The 19,363-nt window shown below is 42.6% G+C and overlaps 1 protein-coding gene across 1 annotated transcript; it reads left to right on the top strand.

The window, feature by feature from the left end:
• Nucleotides 1-3,457: 3,457 nt before the first annotated feature.
• Nucleotides 3,458-11,604, top strand: LOC311511241 (NXPE family member 1-like; the record flags this gene model as incomplete). The annotated part of the gene is given in 6 exon segments (XM_084611655.1): nt 3,458-3,496; nt 3,498-3,509; nt 3,512-3,727; nt 8,700-8,814; nt 11,196-11,516; nt 11,519-11,604. Coding segments are annotated over 6 exon segments (789 nt in total), but the record flags the coding sequence as incomplete, so codon positions are not given.
• Nucleotides 11,605-19,363: the final 7,759 nt, after the last annotated feature.

Below are 19,363 nucleotides of genomic sequence, written 5' to 3'. Positions count from 1 at the left end.
GTGCTGTTCTATGTTAGCATCTGCTGGTGCTGCAATGAATTGCAATCCTCAAGTGTAGATAAACATTTCTTTCCATGCTCCCAATCCAAGGCCATTGAGATTATTGGTGCTCTCTGTGTGGTGCACCGGCATGGATCAGCTTGCCAGATCCAGAGCCAATACTGGACGCTCTTTATAGCCCCAGCACTGAGTCCATGTGGATTCCAGGGATTGTTCACTTAGTCATTTGCAGGGTTGAAGCCTAAGGAGGGAGTTGTCTCTTTAGGTCTGTTTCGCTCCTCCACAATTGGTTTTGTTTGCTTATGTTACTCCAACTTTCAATTAGCTTAATCTGGCTACACAGAGGTCCCTTTTAAGAAAAGTCAAGAATTCTGCTTGCTCAGGCCTTTCCCAGAATCCCTGTTTCTGATATCTGCATCTTAGCCATTGCTATAACCAGGTAATGTACAAATTGCAAGAGGTTTAGTTAACAAATGTTTCTGGAACTGGTGAGCAAGAAGAATTCAGAATAAATTGAAATTCCATTGAGAAATAAACTTAAAAAGGTGGGGCTGAATCTACAAAAGCGTTTTTAGGTTTTTTTTTTTTTTTTTTTGCTAAGCTACCATTTGAAATCTTTACCTATGAAATTAATCTTTCTTTGAGAGACTCAGTGATAAGGAGATGAATTAAACCTTATACCTCAAAGGGACTGAAGAAACATGTAAATCTTCTACTGACCTTGATTTGGTTTCATCTGGAAATAACAGCAGACAGCCAAGGCTTTCAAAAGTGATGAGGGATTTCAGATGCCTCAATTTTCAGGAGCTCAACTTGAGATATTTTCAAAGAGCGTGATTTTCAGGAGATGGATGTTCAGCACTCTTTGAAAATCAGGCCCTTTTAGGGTTCTCCTAGATTCATGAGGCCAGAAGGGACCATTATGATTATCTCGTCTGACCTCCTGTATAAACCAGGCCAGAGAACCTCACCCAGTGATTTCTGCATCAAGCCCAGAACTGCTCTCAGATCTCTTATAAAGGTGTCCAGTCTTGATTTAAAGACTTCAAGTGATGAAGAATCCACCATATCCCCAGTTTAATTATTCGAGTGGGCTGAATTTGTCCCACTTCAGATTCCAGCCAATGGGTCTCAAGTTGGGAACCCCAAAATGCTAATTACTTTTCAAGAGTTTGGCAAACATTTATCTAGCACCTTTATAATTATGTTTATGCTGCACAGTGCGGCCTTAGCCACCAGCCAGCATACGCTGTTCTGCCCAACAGTGGCAGGAGGCGAAATGTTAAACCAAGAATTTCAGGGCAAGTCGCTGCCCTTACACAAATTCACCCCAAGAACAAGGTGAACACGTGCTTTGCTCAGTTCATCTTTGGCCAATAGAGTTAGGGTGCTGGGGAAGAGGCAGGAGAGCAGCATCCTGGAACACCATATGAACCCCAACACGAGATGAGAAGAAAGGGGAAAGAGAAGTTGGTGACTCCCTAGGAATAATTATGAAAGGAAGGGCATGCGCTCCAGACCCTAGTTCCCTACAGCTTGTTGAGTTCTAGGATGTCAGGGCAGAGGACCTCCTCATATGACAAAATACTTAACAGCAGAGTTCCCCAAGGAGTTTGGGCAAGGGAAACCCGTTACAGAGTCTCACTTTGCCCCTGCCCTGTAAAACCCTCTCCAGCAATTTATTAGGTTGGGTCAGGAGATTCCTCTTTGGGGATGCTTGTTAAAAGTGAACAATATACAGCACGTTAGGGTAGGAATGGAAGAACATCCTAGTCTACTGAAACACCGGGGAGTTACATTACAGAATAAAATGACCAGTTTGCAAACTGGAATTTAAAACGGATACTGGGATTAACATGTCTGGTTTTGATGAGAAATGACATAGAGTGCTCCGAAATGACTTAGGTGCTAATGAAAATATTACCCATTGTGCTGATAGAAATGTCTCTCTTCACAACCTTAGTTTTACATGCCATGTGAATCCCCCATAGTACAGTGCCCCTGTACCACCCTGTGGTATCGAGTCAGGACTAGCACAGAAGGAAGTACACCCTCAGCACTGCCTGCCCTAGCACCGGGGTGTTCCCTGGTGTTCCGCCCATGCCTAGGATGAGAGATCCCACAGTCAGAGTACAATATGTCAGAAGCTTACAAGAACCAGTCGGGGTTTAGCTTTGATTGCCCTTCGTGTTACTCGGCAGGATATTGCACACCATGAAAACATTTTTAGCACTTCAAAATATTTACCTTGGCTTAATCATTTTAATGATGTGCTATGATCACAACAATCCCTATGCAGGTTATTTCTCTGAGAGATAAGTGAGCTTGAAGGCATTATGTGCTTTCATCTTCAGTACATGATAAATAACTTGTATTGTGGTCAATTATCTCACAGTGGAACTTCAGTGGTGAGAACCTGTGGCTTAATTAATTCCAGTGAATCCTTTTGGTGATGTTGATTTAAAACCATTACTATTTTTTCAGGAAAGAATAAATAGGCGCATAGCTCATAAAATCAATGAGGACTCACATTTGTTCTTTTCTAGCAAGCTGAATTGATCACCCAGTTTAGAAGCACCTAAACATGAAGAACATATCTGATATGAAGGGGGTCTTTAAGCTAGAAGACAATGGTGTAGCAAGATCCTGTACCTGGAAGATTAAATTAGAAAAAATCGAATTGGAAAAAGATAAAAGTGAGAGTAATTTAAACCCAGAAACAACTTATTCAGAGAAGTGGTAAAGTCACCACCATTTGGAGTCTCTAAATAGATACCACACATCTTTCTAAGAGAGATGTTCTAGTTCAACCACAAGTTATTGCATTCAATAGTATTTACTGCTGGAGCAGAAAGAGAAATTCCCTCCACTGCAGGAATCACTGAATGAAGGACTCTGACCTGGGCTATCCAAGAGGTCAGACTAGATAATCAGCATGGCACCTTCTGGCCTTGAGACCTCCATATATAATTTCTCATTCTAATTATTTTTCTTGTTGCACACCTGAGCTTACCAACTTTAGAGGTCAACATGAACTGTCACAGAGAAGCTTGGAAGTAAATCTTGCTGCCATTGAAGTTAATAGAGATTTTTGCCATCAAGTCCAACGGGAATCTGAACTGGCCTTGGAAGTATGGTACATTCTGCATTGCAATCTGCAATCCGACAGATGGGAACAGAACGGGAACTAAAGGACGTCCTCAAGAAAATGGATAGGCTAATATCTCAGATCTCTTTCCCTGACATGCTAAACAGAGCATGGCTGTTGTATTAAACTACATCACCACCTACTGCACTGGAAACCTCTTCACTATTGACTTAATCTGTATAATTGCTAAGGCAAAAGAAAGGAATATGGAGCAGATTTGTTGAGAGCAAGGATATATTTCTTTAAACTCCAGGTTGGAATGTCTGAACACATTGACGATTATAACAATTGGTTAATTTCACTTGATTTTGGGAGGGCAGAGTTACAGTTTCCCTCTTGCTCATCCATCCCCAGTAAAGGACAGTTTTTGCCCTGCAGAGAGCATGGAAGAAAGGGTATGAAAAAATACCTTTTCTGGTCCTGATTGGTGGTGGAACGTTGGCTGTTCACACTGAATGTGGTCTTAATCTAACTACAAAGGCTGAATTATGTCAATGGCTAGACCAAAGAGATCAAGAGGCGTTCTACTGTATTAAACCTGACAATGTGTCCTGTGTGGCTTTTACCTACCTGAAGACAGCAAAAAGCCAGATTCATATTTCACTGTCTTGAAAAAAGGGCCTCTAACAGGTATTTATATTAGAAAATAATTCACTGCATTTTCAAAGGCTTGGAGAGGGTTTAGGAGTTGGTGAGATCAGTGCAGCTAATCCTTTAAACCCTTTGCAAATGGAGGCCCTAGGTAATGCCTGAGTGGGGCTAGGAGATCCTGTTTTAGATTCTGTGGGAATGAGGCTTTTGACAGTGCAGGAAACACGGATGGGGGAAAACCTCAAAGGGTTTTGAGAGCCAGTTCAGATATTGAAAACTTATTCAAAGTTTGAAACCATTTTGTTCTGGAAATCCTGCTGGAGAGCTCATGCTGTCAAGCTATTTGCATTCTCTTCTGGTTCCTGAGATCACAGAATGTCCCTTCATCAAGGCTGAGGAATGATTTGTGAACCTTAAAGCCAGTAACTGGACCATAGTGAGTAAAATTTTCAAAAGAGTCCCCTGATTTAGGAACCTAAGTCCTATTTCAAAAGTGACTTGGGGCCAGATTTTAAAGGTACTTAAGCATCTAAATCTAAATGTATCAAATTAGGATTAATACCTTTGGGATATATTGTTGTCAAAATGTGTATGTGGGATTGGAGCATTGTATGTACCTTCTCCAGCAGGGATGGGGAATGCTAATGAACCTCCCCCAATATCAGCCTGTGAGCCTACTTCCTGGAGAGAGATGCATATACTAGTTCAACCTGGATTCTCCAGCAGAGACTCTTGGATAAATAACCTGTGTTTAGACTGGCTCATGGCCCTCTTCATGATCCAGCAAATGGACAAGACTGCTGATCTTGGAACTCCCCAATCCTTAGGGAAGAATTGGAAGCATTTGGCCCACTGAGGCCTCAGACTGGGTGCTTGTTCTGAGCTGAAGCTGTGATGAATTTGTTACCACAAGGAAACCCCTAGGCTGGAGGGGGCTGTTGAAGGATTTATCCTGCCAGAACCCATGTCTGAGCTGGGCTGAACTCTGGTAAGAGTATTAGCATGCATGTAGGTTCTCTTTGTGTTTATTCTTCAGGTGAAAAGCGTTATAGAGAAAAGTAGGCTTGCTTAGCAAGAGCTATGTGGTAACTTAGATCTGTAGCAATCCCTCTGTGATCAGTCTTTGAAGAGAAAGCAAGCAGGCCTGTTTAGGCAGACTGTCTTTATAGGGAAATACACAGTGAAGGCAGGGAACTGTACAGCCTGGGAATAGCCTGCTCAGAAGGGAGAGAGACACAGGTCGGCCCCAGAAAGGCAACATCTGTGGGTGCCCTGAACTACAGAGGGGAATGTCAGGTGCAGTTGCCCCATATTGGCTCATTCAGGGCTCCTTTCCCTTTAAGGGACACCAGAAGACTGGCTCATCCAGACAATCCTCTTACTGCAGTTTGATGGCTACAGAACCATTACACGCCTCCCCTCAGATTCTGCCAGCTCCTGCTGCCAGGGATGTGCCTAGTCCTAAGAACCCTCCCCAGTTTCCCCATAGTGTTAGGAGCAGCTACTTCTGAACTAAGCTGTGATAGCTTCTCCAGCCCACTCCTCAGCCTACACTGCTCCCCTGCAGGTGCTGGGTTTTTTTCCTCCTAATACCCACATGGAGGAGCTGTCTTGCATCCCTACTCCCATTGCTGCTACTCTACCTCACTGGACAGCAGCCTCTCAGATACCTGCTCTCTGCTAGCTCTTCTCCCCCAATTGCAGCCACTCTGAGGGGCACCTGTTCCCATGCCCAGCCCACTCAGCTGTATCCTGGGTCCTAAGGAAGGAAGCAGTCTCAAGGGATCGCTGGCAGCCACTCTGAGGGGCACCTGTTCCCATGCCCAGCCCACTCAGCTGTATCCTGGGTCCTAAGGAAGGAAGCAGTCTCAAGGGATCGCTGGCTCCGCTCCCAAGGAGGTAGGTTCCCCCCCTTAGGAGCAGCTTCTTCAGGGTCTGCTCAGCTCACTGAGTTGGGCAGGAGTCAGACCTTCCCCTGCACCCTCCTGAATTTTTCAGAGCTGGGGAAAGGGCTCCTGTAGCTCACCAGACTCACAATACCTGCAAAGGTATAGTATTTCAATCAGCCCTCAGACAACCTGAAATAAGTAACCCAAGCCTTCTTTCCCTGGTCTAATTTGGACTGGCTACTAACATGGCCAGAATTATATAGGGCGCTTTGCTTTGCTTTGCCCCTCCCCTTTCTGATAGACCCACTACTTTGGGAGGGGAATTAGTCTATAAATAGACTGCCTTCCACACACACACACTTTTTTTGGTGGGGTGGGTAAAATGAACAAAGCTCTTGCAATAGAAAAATTGCACCAATTAAAGAAAGGGAGCCAGGCAAGAAAGAACAGCTGGGGATAAGGACTGTTAAATGCTAGGATAAAGAAATCTGCACCCTCTCTCTCTAACCAGCCTAACAAGTTAGGGTGTGTGGCAAGGAAAGGCAGGAGGAAAAAATGAAAGCATTCTAGCTTGCTCCTTCAGATCAGAGGCATTTCACGTCCTGCTTCATCCTGTGAGGTGCCTCATGTGGGTAGACCAACTTTCAGGATTAGAATTTGTGCCTCTTTTGCTCTTTATGTAGCATAGTAGGTGGAAACTGCAGGGAAACACAGGGGTTCCAAATCACCACATTTACTTAATACAGGCAAGCTACTGAGGCCTAACCACATAAACACACTGGTGCTTTGCCTGGTTTCTAAAACTTAGAAGATGGGGAGTGGCACTAGAGGGCTCACAAACTATTTAGAGGAATATTATCCAACTCTTATATGCCCTAGGACTACCGTGAGGCTCTTGAGAGATTTAACACAAGAGTCTCCCTCCCTCCCATCAGCCGTGATTACAGAGAACAGACATGAATAGAGAAGTAGGAGGGGAGTTTCTCAAGAGTCCTGCTGCTTTCAATGGTAAAACAAGGAAAATTCCTGGAGAAACCCATGAGGGACCAGCAAGAACATGGAGTAAAAATATTACTTATCAAATATTAGTTCATTTCTAAAGGAACTATTACAGTAGCTCTAGCTCTACCATATTGCCTGTAGTTACAGTGAGGTGTGGCTTGCTGGCTCATTTAAAATCTCCTGTTCGATTCATACAGAAATGAAACAAGCAAGAATAAAAAGTAAAGCCGGCTCACCTATGCACCCTTGTTTTTTAACCAGCCCTCTTGCCATGGCACTCCCTGAGCCATGGCTTGACCTCGTTTAGACCATAAGCTCTTTGAGGCAGATACTGTCTTGTACGTTTGTATGGTACCCAGAAAAATGGGGACCTGCTCCAAACTGGGGCCTCTGGATGCTACCATATTGCACATAAGAGGTTTGCCTGGCCCTTTACAGAGAAGTCCTAAAGATGAGCCCCAGTTCTGAGGAATTTATTATGCTAAAGGTGAGTGAAATGCATTGACACCAGCTTTCCCTTCATGCAGGGTTAAAGGAAGCAAAAAATCATTGGGGCTGATTCTGATCTCGTTTACACTACTGTAGACCCAGGGGAACTCCTCTGGAAACACTACAGTAAATGTAGATTTGATGAGAGCAGCTTTTGATCCATTAAGATTGATTCACTTATACCCCTCCAGCATGGTAGGCAATGGACCCATTTACTCAAATTCTCTGGTAGGAGAAGTAGGGCTCTTTGTCAAAGGGTTTTTCATTACAGTTCATAATGTGACTAGGAGGCTCATTAAAATGAGGGACTAAGTGATGGCGCTGCCGAGAGCGATGTATCAAGTAAGCAGCTCATGTGAAAGCCACCTTACTTAGCCAGAGCACCTCAATCCTGACCTCAGCCTTCTAATTCCAGGCCTGGGTCCTTCCTAAGGTAGGTCTTAAAAGTGTATCTCAGTTTCATCCCTTGTTCTTCCAGGCCTTAGTTCCCACAAAGCAGCTCCAATACAGGTTGCTCCTGAAGCATAGCCCTGTTATTCCAGCAAACCTGGGTATCAATGGCTCTTCTTACACAGAGACCAAACTTCAGGGATGCTCAGACCCCTGCTAATCCTGCAAAGCTGACCAATTAGGAGAATTTGTGCTTGACTTTTTGCCACTCTTTGCAGCAGAACATCAGTCATATGGGAGATGTCCTTTCCAGATTTGTCTCTTCAGCACAGGAAGCCGCTACAGAAGACTGCCTCGAACACTGTGTACACCTGCCTCCTGTTCATGTGTGGCAGATTTAGGGCTAGAGACTTACCACTGTCTCCCAACTCTTCAGACAGTTTTTGAAGCTATACTGCCTGCAAAGGGTGGCTGATTTGGACCTTAAGGTTGGTGGATTGAAAAGACATGACTTGTGGCAGACAGATTTTGTTGGGTTAGGGGAATCAGCAAAGTCGTTCTAGCTACCTTCAGAAATGAAATGCTTCATGACAGCCACTTAGAATGGTCACTACTGAACTACCCTAAGCTACTTAGACCCCAAATTCTGGTCTGATTTAGATTTCCTAGTAGCAGCACCAGCTGTCCAGTCAGTGTCTGTATAAATGTTAATAGGAATTGTGCATGCAGGGGAATAATCCCAGATGTCTCATTAAAATGAAGAATATCACCCAGATAGAAATAATCTGACTTTTGCTTCCTGTGCTTAGATCACATTTATATGTTGTTATATATATGCATGAGGACAGTGATATATGAAAAGCCATTTTAGTTTAATTCATGTAAGTCCATGCAGGCTCTCATAAAAGTCCAGTGTGTAAAACGTATGCTGCTTACTCAGCATTAGCATATAAGTGACAGGTTTTTGTTCTGCATGGGAAGTTAAGCCGACAATCTTTCCCTGTTCTCTTGTTGTTCCAGGAGTTGCAAGTCAGCACCTCGTGTTGCAATAGTTCATGTTGCAACACTCTAAAGTGCTGATCTCCTCTGAAAAATGACAGGATGGGGCTCCACATATATTTTCTTTCAGTGATTTTCACATAATATTTACTCTGTTCATACGTCAAATGATAATTTTTTTTTCGGACCAGATCTGTGAGTTGAGCCTGGGATCTGCAAAGCTACCTTGCTCATCACCAGTGATAGAGATTCTCTTAGTTGACAGCTCTGACGACGTGAAAGGTAGTGCAGATCTTGCTAATGCTAGTAAAAGCTTGTTTTTTGTCAGTAACGTAAGAGACGCCTGGCACAGTTATGCTGAGAAAGGCACAACCGTTTTTATAATGTCAATTTTCTGATCCAATCCAACAGCGTTCTAGCACAAAGATCAGGTCTTTCGCTGGTGTAAATAAGTGTAGTTTCACTGAGGCCAATCTAGAAGTGGGGGATTATTATAATTGTTGTTCGTGTTGAGGTAGCACCTAGGAGCCCTGGTCAAGGAGCAGGACCCATTGTTCTAGGAGTGACAGGCTGGCCATATGCTGCAATGTCCAGGACAAACGTTATGGAGTTAAGATAAACTTTGCTGAATCACGTTAAACCTAGTGAACTAGGTAAAATAGCTTTGGGTCCATTGTATTAAAAATACAATTGTTTGAACTGTTGTAGGAGTGTATGTAACTTTTCTAGGGACTTGACTAATGTAAATGTTAGGATCCGCAAAGGACTTTTTGGGGAAATGCATATAAGGTAAATTCCCTAGGAAATGTCTGGAGGTGAGGGGAATGCAAATGACCCACTTCAAATCCATCCTTTTTGAATCTATGCCCTGGGGAGGAAAACCAATTGCATGCTAATTATCTGTTCTTGGACGCCCCAGCTGAAAGACTCCAGAACTGTATGAAGGGGAGCTCAACCTGTGAGCGTGCTTGTTCAGAGCTGAAGCTGTGAGGAACTTGAACCCACAAGGAAGCCCCTTGAGTGGGGCTTAGAAGGACTGCTCCTGCCAGAGCCCAGGTTAGAGCTGGGTGAGCTCTAGTAAACTTATAAGCAGGCATGTACTGTGTTCTTTCATTGTTTTTATATATTTTCTCTGCAGTGCTTTTACCTTAACAATAAAATAGGCTTGCATGGGAAGTGTGTGGTACCTTATAACATGGGTGATTACTCTGTTAGTTTCTGAAGGGAAGGGAAATAGGCCTCCTTAAGTAGAGTCTCTTGCTGAGAATAATCCAGTGAAGGCAGGGGACTGTTCAGCCTGGATGCACCCTGATCAAAAGGGAGAGATGTGGGTCTCCACCCAAGAGAGGCAACAGTTGGAAGCCTGAGTGTGGATGCTCTTGCTGTACCATATAAGTTTCCCTGAACTGTGACACTAGGTGCTGTACACCCACACACACCAAGGCAATTCCTGCCCCAAAAGAGCTTACACTCTAAGAGACAATAGGTGGATAGAGACTGAGTGGTGAGAAAGCCCAAGTAAACAGGTCATATACGGCAGGCAGTGATCTCAACAAACTGTAGACTACTGGAATGCTAAGTTTTTTGGTAGGCATTGCAGCGAAAGAGTTTTAAGGAGGGATTTGAAGGCACGATGAGTACATTCTTCCTAGATGTTAATTTCAAAACTCATGCTAGAATTTTAGTAGCATTCAGGTCTCTTTGGCCTTTCCTTTCACCCACTGAAATTTGCCGGGGTCTTTCTAACTGGTATCGATGAGTTTCTTAAACTATTTGCCCTTACATGATGTACTTGGAGGCTACATTATTCCATTCTGTTGCTTTGTAGCTTGCCTTAAATTAAGGATGATCAATTGGTAGTAAATTCTCGATACAGTTCATGACATTTAATGACTCGGAGAATCAATGTTCAGAGTGGAAAGAGAAGCCAGAAGGGGGATCTCCTGCAGTGTTACAATGCAATAGAATGCTAGATGGAAAAACAGGAAACTCTCCTGCAGTACTGCAGTGCCGGTCTGAAACAGTGTCAGCTGGAGACTCCAGCTGGTAGGAGCAGCTTCACAACCAGCCAAAGCTGAAACTGCCGCACTGGAGGGCGGGGGAATAAGGGGTAAAATGTGGCATGGGTGGGGCCACACTTCCTCAGACCCATGTGCATGATAGATCACAGACACACAAACACCCTACAGGGACTGTCTTCCGATTCTGTGTTTGTACTGCACGATGGGATCATGTTCTTTGCTGGCTCTTAAGCACCGCTGTAAAATGATGATGATGATGATGATTAATAATAATAGAATTCTACTCCTTACCCATCCAAGGTTCAAGGAAATTCTGTTTGAGGTCTGCACAGAGAGGCCAACCCCTCCAGGGCACGGGTGAATTCCTCCCTGTGCTTAAAATCCTGGCCCCTTGGAATCAATGGGAGTTTTGTGTTTAACTGGTGCAAGCCTTAGGTTGGCCCTCTGCGCAAGGGGTGAATCCATTCTTTAAAATGAGGGAAATGGTGACAAAATCAGTGGTTTAAAGTTCCGCCCCTTTCTCCTTTGTTAGCTCTCTGAAGGTCTTTGATCACCACAGGAATGGATTGTTCAAAACCCATGTGGCAATAAAGAAGAACATTCAAATTCTGTGAGAGAATCGTGGGCACCCTTTTGTGCGTCTTTCTCATTCTTTTTCATAAAAAGATGACTCCATCACACATGAAATCAACAGGTTAGTGGGACAGAAGGACACGGCCATAATGCTGGGCCTGCACTTTAGACCCTTCCCTATTGATGCTTTCATCAGGAGGGTGATCAGCGTTCACAAAGCCATCTCACACCTTTTACTTAAATGCCCAGACACAAAAGTAATCATCAAAACAGAAAATATCAGGGAGATGCACATAGACAGGGAGCAAGTCGGTGACATTCATGAATATGTCCAATATATGGCAATGACAGACATTTTTCAGGGTCTTAAGGTGGGTATCATTAATGCCTGGTCTATGACTACAGCATATGCCACAAAATTCACCCACAAGATCATGTGGTTGGAAACCAAATCAATGTGTTTTTTTATGTACATGTGTTAGCTGCTATTTATCTAAAATGAAAAACAGGCTATAACTTGAGAACAAAGCACTTGATTAGAGCTGGTTGGGAGGACAAAGGGAAATTTCACCAATCCCCCATTGCCCCCCCAAAAAATCAGTTAATAAAAAAATAGGGAAAAATTTGTTGAAATTTATTTTTTAAAAAAAATCAATTAAAAATCATCACAATTTCAAAAATGTTAAGTATCAGAGGGGTCACCGTGTTAGTCTGGATCTGTAAAAGCGGCAGAGAGTCCTGCGGCACCTTATAGACTAACAGCCATATTGGAGCATGAGCTTTCGTGGGTGAATACCCACTTTGTTGGACGCATGGAGTGGAAATTTCCAGAGGCAGGTATAAATATGCAAGCAAGAATCAGGCTAGGGATAACGAGGTTAGTGCAATCAGGGAGGATGAGGCCCTCTTCTAGCAGCTGAGGTGTGAACCCCAAGGGAGGAGAAACTGCTTTTGTAGCTGGCTAGCCATTCACAGTCTTTGTTTAATCCTGAGTTGATGGTTTCCAATTTGCAAATGAACTGAAGCTCAGCAGTTTCTCTTTGAAGTCTGGTCCTGAAGTTTTTTTGCTGCAGGATGGCTACCTTTAAATCTGCTATTGTGTGTCCAGGGAGGTTGAAGTGTTCTCCTACAGGTTTTTGTATATTGCCATTCCTAATATCTGATTTGTGTCCATTTTATCCTTTTACGTAGGGACTGTCCAGTTCGGCTGACATACAGAGCAGGGGGGCATTGCTGGCACATGATGGCGTAGATTACATTGGTGGATGTGCAGGTGAATGAACCGGTGATGGTGTGGCTCATCTGGTTAGGTCCTGTGATGGTGTCGCTGGTGTAGATATGTGGGCAGAGTGGGCATCGAGGTTTGTTGCATGGATTGGTTCCTGAGTTAGAGTTACTATGGTGCGGTGTGTCATTGCTGGTGAGAATATGCGTCAGGTTAGCGGGTTGTCTGTGGGCGAGGATTGGCCTGCCTCCCAAGGCCTGTGAAAGTGGGGGATCGTTGTCCAGGATGGGTTGTAGATCACTGATGATGTGTTGGAGAGGTTTTAGCTGAGGACTGTATGTGATGGCCAGTGGAGTTCTGTTGGTTTCTTTCTTGGGCTTGTCTTACAGCAGGAGGCGTCTGGGTTCACGTACATCAAAAAATGTTGCTATCTCTCTAGCAATGACACAATAATTTACTCATTACAAAAATAATCAAATTAAAGATATCACTCTAGTACACTGGGTCCTGTCCGTCCATCCGTTCCCCCCGCAGTTTTTGTTAAGCAATTGTCTTCACCAGTTCTGAGATTCAGACTGGCTGGAAGAATTAGTGGTTATTATCTTCTCTTTATAGCGTTAGTGGTAGCCTTTGAAAGAGAGGAGATTGGTGACAATGTATAAACAAGCATCCTCACAGCCTTTCTAGAGAAGTGAATAAAGAGCCACAATGGATCTGATCCAGAACAAAGTAGGTAGTTCTCCTCCATTGCTCTGAAAACCTGAAATATTGCCATTCTAAACTTGAGTGACAATGGAACAGGTACTTACTGGTCACAGAGCATGATAATGAATAGGTTTGGCTAAAATAAGAATATGCCTCTCCTGCTGCTCCTTTTCCACTTAACTCTTGGCTATTTTTAGCACCAAACTTTTTTTGAGATTCTAACGATGGTTTTTTTCACCTGTGGGACCAGAAGCAGAAATCCTAGGCAAGGCTATTCCTGGTGAAATCTCTAACCCAATTTTGTAGTGTGCCGCCAAACTATGAACAAGTATCCAACACAATCGCTGAAATGCTGGAGCCTGACCCGGCGTTAGATTTTGTGCCATGCTCATTCCTATCTATCCCGCTAATCACTAATGTATTTATCCTCAAAGAGGAAAGGGAAGTGCTATTGTCCTTATTTACAGATGGGGAACTGAGGAACAGAGACTAAATGATTTGGCCAAGGTTGCACAGAAAGTCTGTGGTGTACAAGGGACTCGAACCTGGGTCTCCTGCATCCGAGACTGTACCGGTTGGACACTCCCGTTCCTCTGAGTTGTCTTAAATATTAGCAGATAGTGATATGCCACTGACAAAATCTGTTTGGTTTTTAGTTTAGTGCTGTTTATGCTGCCAAATTGACTGACAAAGCTCTGGACAATAAGTTCAAGTAGCAGCATGCTTTCCAGCCCTTAACACTTGTCCTCATTTCACTTCTATTGTTTAATGGATTTGGAAATGAAGAGAAACAGTTCCCTAATGGCCCAGGGATGCTGCACTCCAAACAAACTGATGTCATGTGGTAACATGTGCAGCTTTGCTTCCATGTAATGTTTTACAGGAACAACTCTAAACACTGTACAGCAAATGCAATAAATGGATGAGTGAGCTGTTGGCTTACAGTGTTGGTGCATACTTGGGGGTGTATATTGCAGTGCCAGAGCCCAGTCAAGGGAATCAAGGTGGAACATGACCCTCCCTCAAAGTAACCATGTGGTAGGACAGGCATCATGAAAGACTCTGCCAATCAGCTGCCGCATTGTTGTTGTGCTAAGAGCCTAATGACTTGTTCTGTATGAAATGGATCAACTTGCAGCCATCTCCATCTTCTATACTGAGTAGGGTGACCAGAGAACAAGCATGAAAAATTGGGACAGGGGGTGGGTGGTAATAGGCACCTATATAAGACAAAGCCCCAAATATCAGGACTGTGCCTATAAAATCAGGACATCTGGTCACCCTAATACTGAGGTATGGCTGGTAGGGGCTCCAGGTCCCTGCATACAATGTTCCATCTTGATTCAAGCAGCCAGTCTACTTGCCATAAGGCAATCTGCTAAACTTTGAGCCAACCTGAGAAAAGGAAGCATGGGTCAGTTGGATGTCTCAGTGTGGCTGATTGATATGAGCACTAAGAGTTAATACAAATCATTTGATGGTACAATTCCTTCAGAATTTAGGTGTGACCATCCCTCTAACTCACTAAGCGGCTTGTCTTGTTAACGACAGACCTCCCAGAGACAGATCATAACATATACTAGGGCTTACAATGCCACTAGCCCAGTCTGCAAAAGGCAATTTTTAGTCACAGTCATCGATTAACATTACAGCAGTTTTCCTTGAAGAGTTTTTCTTCTCTTTTTCACCATTTAGTCTTTCCTTACTAAGTGCATAGCAACTTCCTTGAGCCAATGACTATACTAACCCCCAAAATGATCAAATTAAAGGTGGAAGATGCATTATTTTGAAAACAAGTTATTTGATTCCTGAGGGTTTGAGTAAATTAAACAAATACTCCAATTAACCAAAAATAAAAGGAGGACTTGTGGCACCTTAGAGACTAACAGATTTTATTTGAGCATAAGCTTTTGTGAGCTACAGCTCACTTCATTGGATGCATCTGATGTAGCTTATGCTCAAATAAATTGGTTAGTCTCTAAGGTGCCACAAGTACCCCTTTTCTTTTTGCGAATACAGACTAACATGGCTGCTACTCTGAAACCTCCAATTAACCAGTGCTTAAATTATCAAATAAATATTACCATATGTTGAACATATGGGGTGTTTTTGTAGTTATCAGTTAGAGTAGTGAACCTACTGCTTTCTGAGGGCTTGATCCTTAAAACAAAAAATCCTTTAGGCAATAAATAATCCCTTTGAAGTCTGTTAGGCCCTGAACCTGCAAAAATTTATGCACATGCTTAAGCCATTCATTTGCACATGCCATGAGTAATGGCAAAGTCACGTGCAATAAATGGAATTGAAGAAAGGGCTGGGAAATCTAAGTGTGCAAGTGGAAACATGCATGTAGCTAAGGGAACACAGTAAGTCACTCACAGCTTTCTATTCTGCACATCGGGCTAGTCTGCGTGTCCTAACAGGTCAGATAGTGACTGGATAATCTGGAAATGAGCAAGTTATAAATTACTACAAAGAGAGAGATTTTGTCTGTCTTTAACTTCTATTATTCTAGGAATCCTGCATGCCAATGAAACTCCCCCACCTTCTGTATTTGACACAAGCAGCAGAATAACCACTGGTCAGTAACTTTATACTTCTCTAGAGCTCTTTACAAACATTAAGCCTTGTGTGATAGGTTAATACTCATTTTACAAATGTGGCAACAGATTGACAGAGAGAGGTTAAGGCCAAAATTTGCAAACTTTTCTGTGCCTGAAGTTAGTCACCTAAGTAAGTGGTTTGCTTTTCAGGGGCTCTGATTCTAGTCCCTCTGTGTGCTCAGCAGCTCTCAAAACCAAGCCACATTTTCTGCAGGAAGGTGGCCGCATTTTAGCCACTCAAATTCAAAAGCGTTGGCTGAAAGCGACTTCTCAACAAATCAGTAACTGCAAATAGGATCTGGGTGTCCTGACTTCCACTCCCCTGCTCTGACGGTTCCATCTCATGAATGGCACAAATGCTGAGTTATAGTATGATCTAAGTGAACGTACATGCTTAAATGCTGTAACCTTTACATAAATGCTTGAATCAACTGTTTTTACTCATGTACTTTGGTTACATTCACAAGTTGTATGGGTCTCCCTCTGGTGGCTAATTTAAGATCTACAACTTCATGGGGTTTTCTCATTTGTAAGACTTTCATGTAGACATGGAAAGGAGCTAGGGATTGTACTGCTACTACAATTTTCTTATTAAGGCCTATTTTCAACCATAGAAATGACCTGCTGACATTTGTCACTCATTTTGTCAGTCAGCATGATATTAGCAAATGAAAAATGCAAGATTAGAACGAGATCCCCTTTCCCCAGTGGCTTTATCGGGCAAAACAGGTGGAAGCCTGCTTTCCGCAACATATCTGACTTCACAACTATGGCTCAAATTAATACTTGTTTGAAGAGAAAAATGAATTTACCTTATGGGAGATTAAACAGTGTCAGTGGATCGAGTATTTCACAAAGACAGAAAACAGTAGGTTTTGCTCTGTTTTCTTAGAATCAGAGACATAGCGGTGGCTCTTTTCCTTGTCTAATAGCATTTAATTTGTTAGGCTTCTGCTTTCTGGTAAGTGGTAGCTTTTGTTTTACTCTGTTTACATTTCCTTTCAATAGAAAAACACCTGGCTAGGAGTATTTATTTTACTTTCTATTAATAATTTTAACTGCTTATTTGAGGTGACCAATTTTACCATACTTAATGTACATTTACGTATCAGTAAAGGTATGTGACTTGTTCAGTAGACAACTCAATAGCATAACAAACACAGCCACTTGGGAATTCCCAAGCGAAACTTGAAATCAGACAAGGCTCGCTCAAAATTTTGTTAAAAGTGGCCCACGGTGAGAAACTGAGAATGAACAAGGCATATGGTCAACTTGAGTTTGTGACCTTGTGGTTTCAAATGAGTTTCATTTATTGAGTATAAGTCTAGTATAGCAGGGCTTGATCTTGATTGGGAGCTACCCTAAATAAAAATAACAACAGATATGGAACTCAAAGCAAAATTTGGAGGCAATGTAAGAATTTGCAAATTGAAACAGAAGGAAGAGTTTGCACCAACCCATAAAACAAAACCACCAAAGCTAGAAAGAACATAGTTAGGAGAGTACAGAGACTCTAATTTGGTACATTCATCCATGGAGTGAAAGCTGCAGTTATTTATTTTCTTTTTTGATAGTCTTTGTTTCTTTTTCTCCATTCACACTTAAATATTTTGGTCTCGGTGGAACTGGAAGGCTTTGGACTTTGCTTGGTGTTGATATGGATTGAAACAGTCAAGTTCAATGGAAAAAACATGAACATCCCATACTCAGAGCCCATGAGTAAACCGTTAAAACGTTGCTCATGAAATTGACAAACAGTTAGGGGACTGTCCATAGCTCTGGGCCAGTACTTCAGACCCTTCCACATTGATACTTTCATTAGAAGAGTGCTTAAAGTTCACAAAGCCCTAATCTCTTCTTTAGAAGCCTAAAACTAAACATCAAAGCAGAAAGTGTCAGTGAGATGCACACAGATCCAGAACAAGATGGGGAGTATGGCTATATTCAATACCTGGCAGTGAAGGATGTTTTTCAGTATCTAAACATTGGTGTCCCCGCTTCCTGGGATATGACTCTTGACTATGCCACAGCCAGCATTCACACACCAGATCATGTTGTTAGGAATCACATTAATATGATAAATATTTGAGACAAGTCAGGTGATGTAAAACCTGTTACTAGACAAAGGCAAAAAAATTAGTTTAAAATGTATCTTCAAATCTGTTGCTGACTAGAAAAAATGTGTTTACTGAAAAGGGTCCTCTTCCTTACACCCCAGCTTATTGATAGGTTAGCAAGGACTTGTGGTCACATCAACAAGTTAAACGGCAGCAGCATCCTCTTCTAGAGCCTGATCCAAAGGCCACTGAAGTCCATGGACTCATTTAGCTGTTTCCTAGCCACAGGAACATCCTGTGAAAACTGGACATGTTTTTACCATAAATCCTTTTCAAGTGAGTATTGTAGGGACAGGATTCTATAATTGTACTATAAGAATTGATGTAAGCCTTGATTTCATTCTGCTAGCCACCCTTTTTGAATAAGAGAAAGGAATGACTGTTTGAGACTGGGATCCTGTTTCCCATATGCATCACAATTAGGACCTGTTATAAAGTTTAGTTAGTAAAAGACAGGATTTTGTATTGTGTCTATGATAAATGGATTAGAGAAATGTTGAGGGCTTGAAGCCATGTGAATCATTTTAGTTATAAGATTTAGCAAGGCTTAATTTACAATGTATTCTGCTACCTTTGAAGGTTTCTGTGAAAGACTGTGTGAATGAGGAATGCACGCATCAAGAAAAGATAAGGTTTGAAGGCCACTGTTAACCAGATGGTCAAGAAAGGAGGGGTGAAGATGCCTAAGGAGACTTATGTTGCCAGAGAACCATCAGTGCGCACCCATGATTGATGAAGGGCAAATTGACGACCCTGAGGTGAAGGCTAGCACCCCTAAGGACAATTGATTAAATCGGAACCGGGACAGGATAACCCCCTCGGAGGTGTATTGGAATGTTTACATCAAAAGACACACCAATTAAGAAGTAACCGGTCATAAACTTACACAGCAAAATCCATAGACTTCAACAAAGAGAAAAAAGACTATCAGAACAGGGTGCTTGGCCTTGGGACTTTGGGTTCGTCTTGCCACACTCCAGGAGCATCAGATCGCGACCAACAGAGCCCTGCTCCCCTCTGTGACCAATCTGACTGGCCACTAGATTGATCCAGACACTGGACTGGTAACTATAAACATCAACTGGTGAGAGAGAGAGAGTGTGTGTGCGCGTGCACGCACCAATGGACTTCATTCCTGGCCTGCAGCCTTTCATTTTTTATATTGAAATTTCATCTGCTTGATCACAAGTCAGCTTTTTGTGCAGCTCCTCCCTAGTATCCTTTGAGCACAGACTGCTGTCTGCATGAGAGTTTTTTAAAGTGGATAAATGTCCACGATGGAACTAAAACTAGCTTGTTACTTAAATTAGCTGTCCAGAGATAAGTTGGTCATATCTTTGATGCCACACACACAGAAGGCCACTGCTCCTCAGGCTACATTAAGTGATCCACACGTTCAATCTGTCTTCAAATGGCACTGTGTATTTTACAGAGGAATTCTTGTTAAGCACACACAAATGTGACCGCTGAAGGATGCAATATATTTCCCATAACATTTTATTTTGAAAATCCGGGGGAGGCTGGTTCACCTTTTAGATGAACGTTATATACAAAGTCTTATAATTAAGACTGCTGTAAAAAAGAGAAGGTGTAAAAAAATCTTTCAACAGG

Source organism: Lepidochelys olivacea, assembly GCF_965140295.1.
Source record: "Lepidochelys olivacea isolate rLepOli2 genome assembly, chromosome: 22".
NCBI lineage: Eukaryota > Metazoa > Chordata > Testudines > Cheloniidae > Lepidochelys > Lepidochelys olivacea.
Note: the sequence above shows the minus strand (reverse complement) of the source record. Positions and strands in the feature narration are given on the sequence as shown.